Source organism: Periophthalmus magnuspinnatus, chromosome 19, assembly GCF_009829125.3.
Source record: "Periophthalmus magnuspinnatus isolate fPerMag1 chromosome 19, fPerMag1.2.pri, whole genome shotgun sequence".
Taxonomy (NCBI): domain Eukaryota; kingdom Metazoa; phylum Chordata; class Actinopteri; order Gobiiformes; family Gobiidae; genus Periophthalmus; species Periophthalmus magnuspinnatus.
This window is the reverse complement of record NC_047144.1, coordinates 19672692-19691053: the sequence shown is the minus strand read 5'-3', so window position 1 is coordinate 19691053 and position 18362 is coordinate 19672692. Positions and strand designations below refer to the sequence as shown.

General features: G+C 43.7%; 1 protein-coding gene across 1 annotated transcript; it reads right to left on the bottom strand.

The window, feature by feature from the left end:
- Positions 1 to 2183: 2183 nt before the first annotated feature.
- On the bottom strand, positions 2184 to 18023 carry st6galnac (ST6 (alpha-N-acetyl-neuraminyl-2,3-beta-galactosyl-1,3)-N-acetylgalactosaminide alpha-2,6-sialyltransferase). Its single transcript, XM_033984591.2, has 10 exons — positions 17826 to 18023; positions 14579 to 14725; positions 9666 to 10158; positions 7295 to 7460; positions 5836 to 6010; positions 5416 to 5554; positions 5046 to 5149; positions 4752 to 4835; positions 4100 to 4199; positions 2184 to 3913 (listed from the first exon to the last, which is right to left on the bottom strand). Exons 2-10 carry the CDS (start codon positions 14698 to 14700, stop codon positions 3722 to 3724), a joined length of 1575 nt encoding a protein of 524 aa, XP_033840482.1. The 5' UTR covers positions 14701 to 14725; positions 17826 to 18023; the 3' UTR covers positions 2184 to 3721.
- Between the last annotated feature and the right edge of the window lie 339 nt (positions 18024 to 18362).

The window sequence follows — 18362 nt, the reverse complement described above, 5'->3', positions numbered from 1 at the left end:
AACGGACGGAGTGTGTTTACTCTGAGAGAATGAGGAGGAAGGAAGAAGAGGAGGAGGAGGTAGAGGCAGCCTGAGGCCGGAAAAGTCCTGGTTCAGACCTGGTTCAGACCTGGTTCAGACCTGGTTCAGACCTGGTTCAGACCTGGTTCAGACCTGGTTCAGACCTGGTTTAGGCTCGGTTTAGTCCCGGTTTAGTCCTGGTTTAGTCCCGGTTTAGGCCCGGTTTAGTCCTGGTCTATGGTTAAAACATGGGAACTTTAAATGTCCTGGTTTAGGTTCAGTGTGACACAAAAGAGGATGGATTAAATATGACTTTATGCTAATAGTTTGAAACCCTAAACTGTGAGTCGAGGATGAGAGGAGGGGGAGGAACAGAGGAGAAGGGAGGAACAAGTGAGGGTGGAGGAACAGCGTAGAGAGGAGGAGCAGGGGAGGGTGGAGTAGTTTTCACAATGACACATTCAGGGTGTGATGTGTCGAGATGGTGGTTCTAATGTCCTGGTCTCCTTGAGAGACGAGGACGAGGATAGAAAATATGAAACTTCAACCACGTAAAAAGTTGCTGCTCCTCCGGCTCCGCTCCTCCGGCTCCGCTCCTCCGGCTCCGCTCCTCCGGCTCCGCTCCTCCGGCTCCGCTCCTCCGGCTCCGCTCCTCCGGCTCCGCTCCTCCGGCTCCGCTCCTCCGGCTCCGCTCCTTTGGCTCCTTCTTGCCTTTATGGTCAATCTACACTCACCTAAAGGATTATTAGGAACACCTGTTTAATTTCTCCTTAATGCAATTATCTAATCAACCAATCACATGGCAGTTGCTTCAATGCATTTAGGGGTGTGGTCCTGGTCAAGACAATCTCCTGAACTCCAAACTGAATGCCAGAATGGGAAAGAAAGGTGATTTAAGCAATTTTGAGCGTGGCATGGTTGTTGGTGCCAGACGGGCCGGTCTGAGTATTTCACAATCTGCTCAGTTACTGGGATTTTCACGCACAACCATTTCTAAGGTTTACAAAGAATGGTGCGAAAAGGGAAAAACATCCAGTATGCGGCAGTCCTGTGGGCGAAAATGCCTTGTTGATGCTAGAGGTCAGGAGAATGGGCCGAGTGATTCAAGCTGATAGAAGAGAAAAGTTGACTGAAATAACCACTCGTTACAACTGAGGAATGCAGCAAAGCATTTGTGAAGCCACAACACGCACAACCTTGAGGCGGATGGGCTACAACAGCAGAAGACCCCACCAGGTACCACTCATCTCCACTACAAATAGGAAAAAGAGGCTACAATTTGCACGAGCTCACCAAAATTGGACAGTTGAAGACTAGAAAAATGTTGCCTGGTCTGATGAGTCTCGATTTCTGTTGAGACATTCAAATGGTAGAGTCAGAATTTGGCGTAAACAGAATGAGAACATGGATCCATCATGCCTTGTTACCACTGTGCAGGCTGGTGGTGGTGGTGTAATGGTGTGGGGGATGTTTTCTTGGCACACTTTAGGTCCCTTAGTGCCAATTGGGCATCGTTTAAATGCCATGGGCTACCTGAACATTGTTTCTGACCATGTCCATCCCTTCATGACCACCATGTACCCATGCTCTGATGGCTACTTCCAGCAGGATAATGCACCATGTCATAAAGCTCCAATCATTTCAAATTGGTTTCTTGAACATGACAATGAGTTCACTGTACTACAATGGCCCCCACAGTCACCAGATCTCAACCCGATAGAGCATCTTTGGGATGTGGTGGAGCTTCGTGCCCTGGATGTGCATCCCACAAATCTCCATCAACTGCAAGATGCTCCTATCAATATGGGCCAACATTTCTAAAGAATGAATCAGCACCTTGTTGAATCAATGCCACATAGAATTAAGGCAGTTCTGAAGGCGAAAGGGGGTCAAACACTGTATAAGTATGGTGTTCCTAATAATCCTTCAGGTGAGTGTATGTCTTTACCTGAAATGTTCCACAGTCCATGGACATAAGCGATTGATGGCAGGCCAGGTTACAGATCGGATCTATGAAGAGGCAAGCCACTCATAATGAGAAATCTCCCGAAAAACATTCTTAAGTAATAAAAACAATGAGCAAGTCTCCGCCCACATGACAATTCTCCATAAATATACAAAACTTCACAAAAACGAGGTGTCTGTTATTTTAAAGTTGCACAAATGAGTCAGAAACATCATTTAAAATCACAGTTTATATTTTGGCTATAAAAACTTACAACTTACAAACTTACAAATTGCACAATTTTCCCCAAATACTAAACATTGGAGTGAGGTTTGTCCCTGAAACGTCTTTGGTTTCTGCAGGAATCCAGAGGCACAAACAGAGCTAGAGTGGTTTTCATTTAATTTTAAATTTTGAAATAAATAAGGCACAAAATGGCAAAGTGTGGCAAGAATTTGTCCCAAACAGCGAAAAAATACAAGGCACTTAACATAAAAGAATCAGACCAAATAAGCACTTTGTTAAACATAACTGGACATGGTAGTAGTCCTGGTTTAGTCCTGGTTTAGTCCTGGTTTAGTCCTGGTTTAGTCCTGGTTTAGTCCTGGTTTAGTCCTGGTTTAGTCCTGGTTTAGTCCTGGTTTAGTCCTGGTTTAGTCCTGGTTTAGTCCTGGTTTAGTCCTGGTTCAGTCCTGGTTCAGTCCTGGTTCAGTCCTGGTTCAGTCCTGGTTCAGTCCTGGTTCAGTCCTGGTTCAGGTCTAGTCCTGCTTTAGCCCTGCTTTTGCCTTTTCCTTTCGCTCTGGTCTCTGTATTGTTTAGACTTGACTCCAGTTTCTCTCCAGGGACCAGAACTAAACCAGAACTTAAACCAAATCCCGGACTGGACCCAGATCTTAATGGAAGCTTTATGAGCTCAGCTTACAGTCAACTGTTCCACTGACATTTAGAGGAACAAGATCTGACCGGGACTTAAGACTGTAAACCAGGTCTAAACCAGGTCTAAACCAGGTCTAAACCAGAACGAAACCAGGTCTAAACCAGGTCTAAACCAGGTCTAAACCAGGTCTAAACCAGGTCTAAACCAGGTCTAAATCAAGACTAAACCACAATTAAACAGTCTAAACCACTTCTAAAACAGTTTTTTGCAATATCCTATAACTCCAGTTTAGTCCACTGTGATCAAACGAGTGCAGATAAATGCAGCTCATAAAAGCTTTAAACACGTAAAATAAAAACAGTTATGTGCAAAATATACACTGAAAAGAGATTTCTGCATCGTTTAAACTAAAAAAAAGATAAATAAATGTGTCTGGGACTGAATTCCTTCATGAAAATCCAAAAATCACAGGTTCAGAGCTGATCACCGTTAGCATCTCTGCATCTTCTGAAACTTTTACACTTTAAAAGTAATCATTAAATATAACACAAACAAAAAGGAACAATGACATAGGATTAGTGGCTTTCTGCAGAATTTGTGAAGCCGCTCGAAAAACACTTAAATAAAAGAATAAATAAAAGGAGTGGAAATACGAGGAGATAAACACAAACTAGACTAAACTCAGACTGAAATTAAACTGGATTAAACCAGGACTGGACTGAACCATTTGTCGGTCTTTGGTTGTGGTCTTGGACTCTGGACCAGACTTGCAGGTCTAGAATTCAGACCTGGTTCTTGGTGCATTTGTATTTATCAGGCTGATGGACTGTTGCCAAAAGGACATTCAAAGGATCCAAAGATTGTGCGGTTGTGGTTCGGTCCTGATTTTCGGTCCTGGTTCAGACCTCATTTGGGCTTGTTTCTTGGTGCATGTACAGGTGTATGAGGCCCGCCTGGTGGAGCTGTTGCCATAGCGACATCTCCAAACGCAGGTCGTGGTTTATGAAGAATCCGACAGGGTGGAAGGATTTATCATAGTAATGATCCGAGTATTTCATGTAGTCTGGAGTCATGAAGCCGTACGCACTCACCTGGAACACAAGAGACCGGGTTTAGAGCGAGTTGCTCCAGTTCCCTGCCCAGTCCCCTGTCCAGTCCTCCGTCCAGTCCCCCGCCCAGTCCCCCGCCCAGTCCCCCGCCCAGTCCCCCGTCCAGTCCCCCGTCCAGTCCCCCGTCCAGTCCTCCGCCCAGTCCCCCGTCCAGTCCTGGTCTAGTACCTGGTCACATGAGTGCAGAACAGCCAACAGCATCACAGCTCCAGTGGAGGGTCTGTAGATGTTCTTGTATTTGGTTTTCAGAGCGTTCGATCGGAGGAACCTGCAGAGAGGAGAAGGTTTAACAAGAAGTTGCCTGGACTGTCGCCTGGACTGTCGCCTGGACTGTCGCCTGACTGTCGCCTGGACTGTCGCCTGGACTGTCGCCTGGACTGTCGCCTGGACTGTCGCCTGGACTGTCGCCTGGACTGTCGCCTGGACCGTCGCCTGGACCCGAACCTGGACCCAAACCTGGACCCAAACCTGGACCCAAACCTGGACCCAAACCTGGACCCAAACCTGGACCCAAACCTGGACCCAAACCTGGACCCAAACCTGGACCCAAACCTGGACCCAAACCTGGACTCAAACCTGGACTCAAACCTGGACGAGATCAGAACATTATGTGGGCTGGAAAGTTCTCACGTGTTCCTGTGGGCTGGAAAGTTCTCACGTGTTCCACGTGTATATATTCTCAGGTAAAGCTGCAGGTTCAAGTTCTCAGGTGAGACATACTGTAGTTCTTTATATTGTGGTTCATCTACATTCTGACCTGTTCCTTAGGTTCTACGTTCTACATGTTCTCAGGTAAAGGTGGTACAGGTAAAGTTCTCACCTGTTCCTGAGGTATCTGATGAAGTCGGGGTGGTACATCTTGAGTTTCTCCTTCGTCACGTCAGCGCCAAAGAACTGGGCCGGGCTGAAACAGAACACCACAGGGAGAGGTGAGATTTAAAAGATTCATGTCAGGACTTTGGATCTTTTTTTTTTTTTTTTACATTTTCCTTATGATTGTGTCATGTGTTCAACTCAAACTGTATATATAAATGGACATAGCTACCCCGTTAACCGCCGCGCTCCTAACAGGAAGTGAGCATCGTCTGTGTGTGTGTGTAAATGTGGTTCTTACTCGATGTTGCTTTCAGGGCCACTCTGGACTCGGGAGTGTGTTGCTGCTGCCTTCATGAGCAAATAGTCTCTGTCGTGGTCCGGGAGGAAAATGTAGCGGGTCTCCTGATAAAAAAGTATATCATTAATGAGAAATATATTAAATACAACAAAAGCACTAGTATCAGTAGTAGTAGTATTTGCAGTAGTAGTTGTGGTAGTAGTACTTTTCTCTATGTTGGTCTGCTGTACTCTGCTCCTCCTCTGCACTTACAGTAGTAGTATTTGCAGTAGTATTATTAGTAAAAGTACCTTGCTCCGGCCTTCCTCTGCACCCCGCTCCTAAGTAGTAGTAGTAGGAGTAGTAAAAGTATTTCGGTCTGTAGTAATACCTTGCTCTGTGGCGGTTTGCTGTACCCCGCTCCTCCGTAGCTCCTCAGAGAGTTCCTCAGAGTGTTGGTGGAGAACGTGTAGTGAGTCGTCCTAGAGCCAACGTCCTGCTCAAAACCTTTGATGATCGCTCCATTAGTCCTACAGGAGAACCAGGACCGGGTCAGAACCAGGACAGAACCAGGACAGAACCAGGACAGAACGCGGTCTAAACGTGGTCTAAACGTGGTCTAAACGTGGTCTAAAAACGGTCTAAACACGGTCTAAAAACGGTCTAAACACGGTCTAAACACGGTCTAAACACGGTCTAAACACGGTCTAAACACGGTCTAAACACGGTCTAAACACGGTCTAAACACGGTCTAAACACGGTCTAAACACGGTCTAAACACGGTCTAAACACGGTCTAAACACGGTCTTACCTGAACACATAGTGGTGCTGGTCTATCTCTGGGCCCTTGTGTGAGTCTTTGAGGATTCCTCCGTTGCCGACGACGGCGCACCGGACGCACTGCGAGGCGTTCAGGCGCAATGGGAGGTCGTCCAGGAGCAGGCCCGAGACGGGGGAGTCCAGAGCAGAGAGCGTGTCTAGAAGAGCTGGGGACAGAAATGTACGATCAGAATAAATATGAAAACTACATTGATATTTTGCAGCTGATCAACAACATTCTCTGGGGTTGTGAAGCTAACTGTAGGCACTGCTCTGTCTGAAGCTCTGATAGACTTTAATCTGAGCTTTGTTTTAACACAGCCTGACCAGAAAGAGCTGAGTAGGAACTGGACCGGGTGAGCTGATTTATACTGTTAAACAAGTCTCTCACACATATAATTACAGGCACACATTAGCATTAGCCAACAGTTTTTCAGTCACTCTCACCTTTTGTTGATTTTTAAAAATTTTTTATATATAAAACACACAATAAAACACCTAAACAGGAACATAAATGCTCGTGTGGTTTTAACTTCCTTTTTTCATGGAATCATCCAGGTGCTACCTCCAACTTTATATATTAAAAGGTTAGTTTATCTTACATTTGTATAACTTGATATATTTAAAACATTTGCATTGATCCCAAAGTCAAAGTGAATTCTGTGAAAGTGACGCACACGCTTTGAACTCTATGCAAATGATCCATGAATAAGAAAAACAACAACAACCAACAAAAGCAAATGAGACGCCTCTGATGAGTCTTCGTCTAGTCCTGGTCCCGTCCTGGTCCCGTCCTGGTCCCGTCCTGGTCCCGTCCTGGTCCCGTCCCTGGTTCAGTCCCTGGTTCAGTCCCTGGTTCAGTCCCTGGTTCAGTCCCTGTCTTGGTTCTCACTCTTGTAGGTGAATCCTGCTCTGGTTCTGGTACTGGTCTAGTCCTGGTCTAGTCCTGGTCTAGTCCTGGTCTAGTCCTGGTCTAGTCCTGGTCTAGTCCTGGTCTAGTCCTGGTTCTCTCTTGTAGCTGAATCCTGGTCTGGTTCTGGTATAGGTCTCGTCCTGGTCTCGTCCTGGTCTCGTCCTGGTTCTCACTCTTGTAGCTGAATCCTGGTTTGGTTCTGGTACAGGTCTCGTCCTGGTCCCGTCCTGGTCCCGTCCTGGTCCCGTCCTGGTCCCGTCCCTGGTTCAGTCCCTGGTTCAGTCCCTGGTTCAGTCCCTGGTTCAGTCCCGGTCTTGGTTCTCACTCTTGTAGCTGAATCCTGCTCTGGTTCTGGTCTAGTCCTGGTCTAGTCCTGGTCTAGTCCTGGTCTAGTCCTGGTCTAGTCCTGGTCTAGTCCTGGTCTAGTCCTGGTCTCGTCCTGGTCCCGTCCTGGTCCCGTCCTGGTCCCGTCCTGGTCCCGTCCTGGTCCCGTCCTGGTCCCGTCCTGGTCCCGTCCTGGTCCCGTCCCGGTTCTCACTCTGATAGCTGAGTCCGCCCCAGCCGTGCGCCCCTGGGTACTGCTTGAGTCTCTCGTACTGGTCTTGACTCAGGTGTTTGGACCACTGGAGGACTGGGACATCAGGTCTAAACCGGGTCCCAAAGTCCGTCTGTGAGACCAGTTTACGGATGCTGAGGGGACAGCTCTGGAACCGAGAGACAAAGTTTAAAACCAACAAAAGTACAACTACAACAACAACAACAACAACAACAACAACAACAACAACAACACAATCATTATTCACTTTTCTAGAGATCCTGAAAACACTAGAGAAATTTAAATAAAGTGTCTGGAATTGGTCTGGAGCTGATTTAATCCAAGATCTCAACTGGATCTAATCCCTTGATGCCTGGTGTCACGATACTAAAATATCAAACTCTAATGGATATTAACTAAAAGACTTGATGCTCAATATTGAATCTGATGCACGCATACAATAAACAATCTTTCTTTAGACAATAGAATGTGATTTTCAACTTTAAATGGCAGTACTTTCTTTTCTATTCCCTTGTGGCCTTAAATCTGTGTAATCCCTCTGTGTCCACTTTTTTAAAATCGATCTCTGCTCAAATGAGTATCTAGTTTCGATACTAGTTTTACCGTATTGACATGTGAATTATTTCCCACTACATAACAAAATATCTGAATGGTGATTTTTCCTTCATTTGGACTACAAAATAAGGCTGTGTCGCATTTTTTCCTGAAAGTCCATTCCAGGTCGGCGCTTAACGAAAAAATCTCGTAAGCACTAGCACCGAAAAACTAAAGTTCATTTGGTTCCTTGACTTTAAATACTCGCGTCAATAAGCCAATAGATACAATACAGGTTTATTTAACGAGTCAAACTGCACTTATGTTTTGACACGGCTCTACGCGTGTCCAAACGTGTCATTTTACCGGTAAAACAGAACAGCTGAAGAAATAGTGTGCCCTGAGCTGCAACTCTGGTTCATTTGCTTATACATTTGTTTTGAGTTGTAACTGAACATCTACAGCCTAGTACACGTATGTCAAACTCAAGGCCCGTGGGCCAAATGCGGCCCGCCACATCATTTTATGTGGCCCGTGACAAAGTAAATTAAAAGGTGTTTTAATATGTCAGGTTATCATTAGATACACAGTTAAACAGCAATTTTTTCATATCTATGCAAATCCATATGCAATATTTGTAACTTGAATAAATAATAAATATAGAAACAGTTAATTAACACGATTCAAAAGTAGTTGCGTTTATTTTACATTAAATTTGGTTACATTTAGTGACATTTATCTTACAGTTAGTTACATCTGGCCCTTTGAGAGTGACCATTTTGTTGATGCAGCCCTTTGTGAAAATGAGTTTGACGCCCCTGGCCTAGTATTATATTTTACAATGTGAGTTAACATTGTCAAAACATATTTCAAGAACTGAAAAGGAACTGGTAGCTAAAAGCAGGTATCATTAAGGTGCTGGTATCGCAGAAAAAATCAAACAGTATCCAGCCCTACTTCTGTTTCTGTAACCAAGAAACTGCATCGAAACCCATTTTTCTGCTCTTGAAATGATGGATGCTACATGTTTATCTTTAATAACCAGACTGAAAAAAGACTAAACCAGAACTGGAATACTTTTGTAGATGGAATTTTATACACAAATATATATGCATTGATGTATTGTATTGTGTATTTGAAAACTACTGGAATACATCATAGCCTCGTTTGGTTCTTTGTGACCCGGTGTTGCATATTTGTGACAAACGCAAACCTTAATTTAATTTAAAAAAAAACTATTTCCCTTCTACATCCTTTAGAATCTAGAAGTAATCGGACTAGAAAGGGTGACAGACATTAATTTGTATCACGTGTCTCTCAAATACTCTATAGGTTTATCATTCAGAACAAAATATAAAACTTCCTTTATCTGAGAGAAATAAGAGTTTGGTGCTTCCATTGTAGATTGTGTCATTTATTCCAGCTTTTTCACATTAGCCGCCATGTTTGTTTTGACTCGGACATCGCTCCAGGCCCATTTGTCTTTGTAAAGTTTTGTCAAAGTGTGCGTTTCTGGCTGCACAGGTAAATCATCCTCGATTTTCCAACAGGCTACGGCTTTCACTCAAATACATGGGAAATTAATGCTATAGAATCACAGAAACCTACAGAACGAACTAGAAACAAACCTGGTGGAATAGTGTACCGTGTTGGTCGGTTTTACTTATGTCTAAAAGGTTCATGACGTCATATTTCTTGCCAAACGATGTCTCTAAACCAGATGCCCTCCCTGAAACAGCCCTCGGCTCCTGGTCCTGGTTTAGACGGTGTAAACTACAACTCCCACAATGCACCAGCGCCAAATAAAAATCAAACTCACCGTCAGAGGAGGATGTTCTTCGCTGTAGTATGAGTCTCCTATGAACGGGGGCTCGGTGGGTCTTGGTTTAGGTTCTGGTTTAGGTTCTGGTTTAGGTTCTGGTTTAGGTTCTGGTTCAGATCCTGGTGTAGTCTGGTTAAATCCCGGTTTAGTGGTAGTTCTGGCCCCGGCTGGAGTAGTGAATGTTGGAGTGGTTGGTTTTACTGTCGTATTTTTTTCAGTACCATTACTTGTAGTACTTTTGTCCTTTGCGTTTGCAGTACTGGCGTCTTCAGTGCCATCCTGAAATGCAACCTCGTTTCCTTTCCTCGCCTCCTTGTTCGTCTCCTTGTTCGTCTCCTTGTTCGTCTCCTTGTTCGTCTCCTTGTTCGTCTCCTTGTTCGTCTCCTTGTTCGTCTCCTTGTTCGTCTCCTTGTTCGTCTCCTTCAGATGCTCTGGTGAAAGTTTTTGTAGCCATTTGGAGAAAGAGTGTTCTACAGAATTCACGCCAAAACTGAAAAAGAAAAACACAAAATGAACTGACTAATAAAAGACAGGCACTTTTTATTAGGTGTTTAAAGCAACAGTATGTAACTTTCTGGAGGTGGCACGTCTCCTGGAAAACTCTTAATTTGAATAGAAAGTTAAAACTGTACATTTTCCATGGAGATTTCATGCAGTTTCATGCCAAATTGTGGACTATTGATACATCACAGTGACGTCACGCAGGGGGTGTTTACATGTATCACTATGGCAGAATGTTCAGCAGTTACCACGGAGACACAAACTGCACACATGAGCAAAACACAGCCAAAAAAGCTTTAAGATCGCCTGAGAAAATACACAAAATGGATTTAAAGAGCACATTTTCAGGAGTTTGTGATCGATCTGAGCGTTCGTGGTTCTGTTTAGGAGTTCGATTTTCAACAAAAAGCTGAGGAAAACTGTCAGATAATGTTAGCTAGCTTGTCACTAATGCTATTTGAGAGGGAGAGCAAATCAGGTCATGAGTTGTAGTTCCAGCTAAGTAAGTTCTTTATGGTCAGATTGTGTTAAAACAAAGCTCAGGTTAAAGTATAATCAAGCTTCAGACAGGGCAGTGCCTACATTTAGCATCACACCCCCAGGAAATGTTAATAAAAATCAACTGCAAGGCATCACTTACGGCGAAAGGAACAACATTTCCAAGGAAGTTTATCACAGGGTCAAAGTGTCTGTTTGAAAACCTCATAAAATTTCCATACTGATTAAAATTTAACCATAGCAACTGTAGTTTAGCAGCAGCACAGCACCGCTCGTTTGGCAAGGCGCTTAGCAATGCTGTCAACCAAACCTATTACTAACGTTAGAAGGAGCGGCCTCGGGGAAAACAAGGCTACCGACGGGTCTGTTATTAATGTTACTATCTGATTTAGGAACAAATGAAATAAAAGTCTGACAGCAGCAGTTACACAGAGGGGTGAGGTTTTTTCAATAGAAAGTGAATTGAAGCGAGAGTTGATGGTCCTTTGTCTTATACTTGTTCTGATAGCATCTATTAATGTTTTTTTTGCACACTGTCCCTTCAAATAAACTAATAAAATAAAATAAAATAAAATAAATACAGCTCAAGAACAATCTAAAACTATTCAGAAAAGGTTCATTTCTGTCCTGTGAATGTGACTGTTCAAATGAGTATCTAGTTTCGATACTACTTTTGAAGATATTGCAGTTGAATATTGAATATCTCACCTTTAATTTATTATTTTTTTCCCCAGTTTGGCCATTTTTTAGGTTTAAAATTTTACTTTATCTCGCAACCGTAGTGTACAACCTGTGACCAAACCGCCTCTAATGCACAGAGACATTTTGACAAGAAAACACTTTTATTTAGTTGAAATCATGTTTAAAAGTATCAGAAAAATGCGTTTCTTGTGTAAATTGGGTCAAACCTGCGAACTCTCTACAATAGACGACTCTACTTTACCTGTAACTTTCAACATATTTCTCAAGTTTTCTTCACAAATTGCCTCTCGATTGGGGTAAAACTTAAATTTATATTGACATCAAGTATCACTGACATTGTTACTGTTCTTAAAATGTATTTAGGCCTGTTATGACAATTAATATATCGACTTAACGCTCAATATTTACCGTAATAGAAAACCAGACGTATTCAGGCTCAATGTCACATGTAACTTTTCTTTGCACTGCAGGGATTTGTTTTCCCAATTTTTGTAGTATTGAACTTCAAATTTGAGCTTTGGTTTGAAAAATACTTCACATTTAGTGGTCTCTTGTGTCAGTGGTATAAAGTACTTTCAGCATTATCGTTTGAGGTATTTTTCTACAGCAAAATATCGTACTTCAAAATGTCGTATGTTGTCGTATTGAGAAAAAAAATCAAACACCAAGCGACATTAAAACTTGTATCGATACTAGATACTCATTTGAGCAGGTGTCGATACTAAAAAAGTCACATTCACAGGACAAAAATGAACCTTTCCTGAAAAGTTTAACGAATGTAATGTTGAAAATCACATTCTCCCGATAAAAAAAAAAAGTATTTATTATCATTGCGGTATCGTAATCGGTATCGAGTATCGAGTCTTTTCCTTAGCGTTAAACAAAGATACACAGCTTAATATTTGAAATCCTCCCCGTGATCCGTGCTACACCTGTACTTCAGTAATGAATAATGAGCAGGTGTAGGACAGTTAAGTGCTATTTACTGCAGTACAAGTACACAAATACTACTATTACTGCTATGGACACAGGGACAGTTTGTAAAAGAAAAGAAAGAACTGTGCTTCAGAAATATGTGTACATTAAACACTTGTGTACGTAGTTTAAACGCTGAGTGTGTAGATGGTGCATGAGTGAGTCTTACGTAACGTTGACTACTGTGAAAAATAAAACAAACTGAATCGCTTCTCGTTTTTAGCTCGGTGCTAAATCGTCGGGTGCAGAGTTGTGCGTTGTGTAGTTGTTTTGTGAGGCGCTAAGGAGCCACGAGACACAGTGGGAACTTTTGGACACACTCTCCTTGAATCTGTTTCGCAAAAAAATACTAAACTGTACGAACACGTGCCGTTATTTGTCGGTCCAGCTCACGCTGTTCACAATACTGGATTTGTAAAAGGGAAGAAGCGGCAGTCAAACCTCGGATTTATACCAGGGGCAAGTCAAAGGACACACGAAGAAGAAAGAAAAACGCAGAAAAAGTACTATTTTGTGTAATTAAACATATATATGAACCGGTTACATAAGGTTAGGGACAGATTTGAAGAGTCGGCTTTGTCCCATCTGCGCTGAACAAACTTTTAATGCTGTAACATGATCCTAAAATACTAAATAAAAGGCATACTTGTGTTGAAAAACTAATAAATAAATTCATATAAACACTGTGTTCTGCACCGACGAAGGTTTGAACTTTGGACCTGGTTTAGACCTGGTTTAGACCTGGTTTAGACCTGGTTTAGACCTGGTTTAGACCTGGTTTAGACCTGGTTTAGACCTGGTTTAGACCTGGTTTAGACCTGGTTTAGACCTGGTTTAGACCTGGTGGACCTAGACCTTTGCGAATTATTATTTTTAGAACATAACCCCCGCGATAAACGAGGGACCACTGCATCTTTTCAACACTTTCAACAACAACTTTTTAAGGTGCAGCTGCTGATTTGAACTTCCGGTATTTTAAAAGTTTAACAACAGTTCAACCAACGAGAGCTAAGCAAACAGCAGAACGACATCATGCAGTTACTCATTATCTGAGACTTTTGTGTTTAACCCTCCACCGCCCAAATCTTATCTCGCCACAAAAAAAGCAAATATTTACTCAAACTGTGTCAAAATGGTCAGATTTTGAACAATGTGCTGATACAAAGCTGCTGCGATAGACAGACTTTCCGCATTGACCCTCTGACGTTGTAGTTAGACCGATCCATGCATGTTTGAGTCATCTTTATTCTCCCGTATTCAAGACGTCGTCGCTCCGATCTACCCCCGTTTCCACCTCACACTGTGGCGTACGCACTTCCTTCTCCAGTTTTATTTTCTCGGTGATACTTGTAGGTTTCGGCAGAGTCACGGGGTCATTTCGGTACAAGCGAAAAATCGACAGTTGAGTCTTTGTTTGTCAGCTCCCATTGGGCTACGCAGTTTTCTTTTATTTCTTTTCAGTAGTTTCAGATCAATATTGTGATGTAAAATGTCCAAATTATAACATAATGATCCACAAGTGTCGTAGTTTATAACTTTATAGTGCGTTAAACGTGTGTGAATGAAACAAAATGCAACTCCAGGTCTATTTGTGATAAAGACACAGCATCATAACAGAGATCAAACATTAACGTAATATGTCGGATTTATTGTTCACTTTATTGTCCCCTCCATTCGACGCATCCTTCAGTGTCTGAGTGTCAGGAGCTTTGGGATGAATCTTGATCTTGAGCGAGTCTTGGTCAGGAATTAAGTTGTCATGCGCTTCATTAAGTAATCGAGCCTTCACCTGGGGAGTATGACGAGGCTGTGGATCACACCGTCAGCTTGGCTCAGTCTCATTTTTTGTATTTTGCGTCTCGCGCTCGGTCGGACTTTCTTGTTTTTTTGTCGAATGTCGCCCCCTGGACTACCACCCGTGCCTCTGATCCAGCTCATCCCGTCCTGGCCCAGAGCGTCACCCGCCGACCTAGCCCTTCACCACCTGCACCGCTAACCGTCTTTCACATTCATCTAAATAAACTCTGTCCATCCGCACGTTACGACATTAATGCTGATTCTGACACCACTATGATAGTAAAAAACTCTTTCTTTAGACACTAGAACGTGATTTTCAACATTAAATTGTAGTACTTTCTTATATATTTCCATGTGTCGTTATATCTGTGTAATCCCTCGGTCGTCCAGTAGGGTCATAGTGGTCCTGCTGTGCTCTGTGACCGACTGAGACTCACCTGATCGTCTCTGTTTGCCGGACAAAACTGAGCGGAGAGTCGAGGCGCAGACACAGCAGATAGACGATAAAGACCGAGGAGGCGGTCCCCAGCCCCACCAGCAGGCGGCGCTGCAGAGCCATGCACACGGGATTACTCCGTGCACACCTGGTTACACAGGAAGCGAGAGAGTTACACCTGATGCCCTCACAGGAAAAGCAAGTTTATTATAGCATAGCACAAGTCACGCGCTGTGATTCAAAGTGTTTTACAGAAAAAGAAACACACGAGTCACTGAGACACATTTATATTCTATTATAAATGAGAGTGATACAATTTTTGCAATTCATTATAAAACCATGAAATTATTCCTCAAAATGAGAAAAGTGCTGTTGTATACAGCAGGGGCGTCAAACTCATTTTCACCGAGGGCCACATCAGCAAAATCGTTGCTCTCAAAGGGCCAGATGTAACTGTAAGATAAATGTCACTACGTTTTAATCTTGTTAATTAGGCATTTCTATATTTATTACTTATTCAAGTTACAAAATATTGCATTTGGATTTGCATAGACATGAAAAAAAATGGCTGTTTAACTGACATTTTAAGACAGTCATACCTTTTAATTTACTTTGTCACGGGCCACATAAAATGACCTGGCGGGCCGCATTTGGCCCACGGGCCATGAGTTTGACACTTGTGGTATACAGGGTAAGATAAGGCCTGTCCCTAATGCAGCTACAGGAGCACAGGGTTAAGGTTAGACAACACTGGATTTACTGGATTTATCAAACAGGAAGTGAGCATGGGCGAACTTCCTGCTCCATCGACTCTGACTCCAATTCACTTTCTACTGATAAACTGTCGCCCTGAGCTTCATTTGGACGGAGCACTGAGGGCGACGTCACACTCCCTCAGTCGACTTATTTACACAGTCTATGAGTCAAGTCTCTCCACGTCTGGTTTTGACAGCGGACCTTTGATTTTTCATTGTTTTTAGATGGTAAAAAGCTGAAGGTTTTAATGCTTTAATGTGGTGGTAAACGTTCATTATTACTGTTGGATGCTGTGGCATTGTGTGTCACTCTGAGTCAGATGCCCGCATTCTAGTGTTTGTGGGTTTAGTCTCCAGGACGATGAATCTGCCACTGTCCAAACTCAAACATCTCTAATCCTGTTTAAATGAATCCTCTGCCTAGATCCAAGCCAGGACTGAACCAGGACTGAACCAGGACTGAACCAGGACTGAACCAGGACTGAACCAGGACTGAACCTGGACTGAACCTGGACTGAACCTGGACTGAACAAGGACTGAACCAGGACTGAACCAGGACTGAACCTGGACTGAACGTGGACTGAACGTGGACTGAACGTGGACTGAACGTGGACTGAACGTGGACTGAACCTGGACTGAACCTGGACTGAACCTGGACTGAACCTGGACTGAACCAGGATTGAACCAGGACTGAACCAGGTCTAAACCAGGACTGAACCAGGACTAAACCAGGACTAAACCCCGTCTAAAGCCGGACTAACTCGACTACTTGACCTGGTTTATTCATATCTCTGTAATTACAGGGCATTTTTCATGAAACTAAATCTGAATGAGTGACACTGAGCCGTGTTTAAAATCACAAAGACGTATTGTTCCTTTTGTCTTGTCTGTTTTTAATTTCAGCTAACATCTCAAGTCTCAAGAATGCTTTTAAGTTAACTTTTGGAGCTAGTTTGGAGCTGGTTTAGTCCTGGTTTAGTCCTAGTTTAGTCCTGATTTAGTCCTCATCCAGTCCTCGTTCAGTCCGGGTTCAGTCCAGGTTCAGTCCGGGTTCAATCCTGATTTAGTCCTCGGTTCAGTCCTGGTCTCACTCTCCCCTAGCACCAAAAGTCCTGGTGTAGACTTGGTGTAGACCTGGTGTAGACCTGGTGTAGACCTGGTGTAGACCTGGTGTAGACCTGGTTTAGACCTGGTTTAGACCTGGTTTAGACCTGGTTTAGACCTGGTTTAGACCTGGTTTAGACCTGGTTTAGACCTGGTTTAGTCCTGATTGGTGTGAATTTGCGCAGTGTGAACCTTAAACTGAGCATTATGTTTTATTCAGAGGAAGGAAGGGCATCAGGTCTAATGTCAATCTGAGTACTGATGAATTTCCCCCTGTACAAGAAACAAGAAACCAAGTCGGATTAAACCAGGTCTAACTCAGGGAGTAACCCAGGTCTAACCAGGTCTAAACCAGGGACTAAACCAGGTCCAAACCAAGTCTCAGCACAATTGTCTCAGTTGTGCTTTTCTTTCTGGCCTCTGTTCCTCTTCTTTCTATGAACTTCAACTTCTTCAACTTCCTCTTTTTGCTCACTTTGTCCCTGGTACAGTCCCTGGTACAGTCCCGGGTCCAGTCCCGGGTCCAGTCCCGGGTCCAGTCCCGGGTCCAGTCCCGGGTCCAGTCCCGGGTCCAGTCCCTGGTTTAAACCAGGCTCAGACCGAGCTTAGACCAGACTTAGTCCCTGGTTTAGTTCCTGGTTTGGTCTCTGGTTTAACCCTTTGTTTAGACCTGATTTAGACCTAGTTTAGACCTGGTTTAGTCCCTGGTTTAGACCTCGTTCAGTCCTTGTTTAGTCCTTGGTTTAGACCTGGTTTAGACCTGGTTTAGACCTGGTTTAGACCTGGTTTAGACCTGGTTTAGACCTGGTTTAGTCCTGGTTTAGTCCTGGTTTAGACCTGGTTTAGTCCTGGTTTAGTCCTGGTTTAGTCCTGGTTTAGTCCTGGTTTAGACCTGGTTTAGTCCTGGTTTAGTCCTGGTTTAGTCCTGGTTTAGTCCTGGTTTAGACCTGGTTTAGTCCTGGTTTAGACCTGGTTTAGACCTGGTTTCGGGTTTCTTTTTAACTTTTCATCATTTCCTCTCTGGTTCCTTCTCAGATCTCGTTGTTCCGCGATCCTATTTTTAAACTTTAGTTTATTTTAAGCTTTTCTTTATTTATAATAAAACATAAGGTCATGACGTCATAACTTTATTTAACTTTATTTGACAGTTTTTTGCTGATGTCGTCACTTTCCTCGGCTCTTATCGCTGTGTCTCACATGCCCCTGTCTCTTTGCCCTGTTCTTCTTTTAAAAGCACTACTATCACAAACAAACCAATCCAAAAGTCATGAAACAAAGTCCAAATCCGGGTAAAGACTGGGTTCCGACCCAAAACCCGGAACAGCGCCCTTTTGGATCCCGGAAAACCACTTTACAGCTTCAAACCAAAGAAACCGCAGTCTTTGTTACCGTTACAGCGCTGCTATCCCCGCCGCATTCTCTGTCCTCTCCTCGGGTCTGTCCTGCTCTTTGTCCCGCTATGGTCCCGTCACAGCTGCTCCAGGGTTCGGGCTCGGGTCTGGACTCGGGTTTAGTTCGGTTCGGTTTGGGGTTTGGGGACAGACGCGTGCGTTAATACGCGAGTGGAGCGGAGACGCGCTAAAGACGCACAGAAAGGAAGGAGGCGTGGTGTGAAATGTGAACCACGCCCACATTCCCACACTTGGTCCCGCCCCTACAGTTTGAGTGACAGGAGGCAGACCTGTCAATCATGTGTAAAGTTATGCGTAAATAAATAAAAGGCCTAACACAGAACAAGAAAGAGCCAAACCAGGTCTCAACCAGGTCCAAACCAGGTCTCAACCAGGTCCAAACCAGGTCTAAACCAGGTCCAAACCAGGTCTAAACCAGGTCTAAACCAGGTCTAAACCAGGTCCAAACCAGGTCCAAACCAGGTCTAAACCAGGTCCAAACCAGGTCCAAACCAGGTCCAAACCAGGTCCAAAC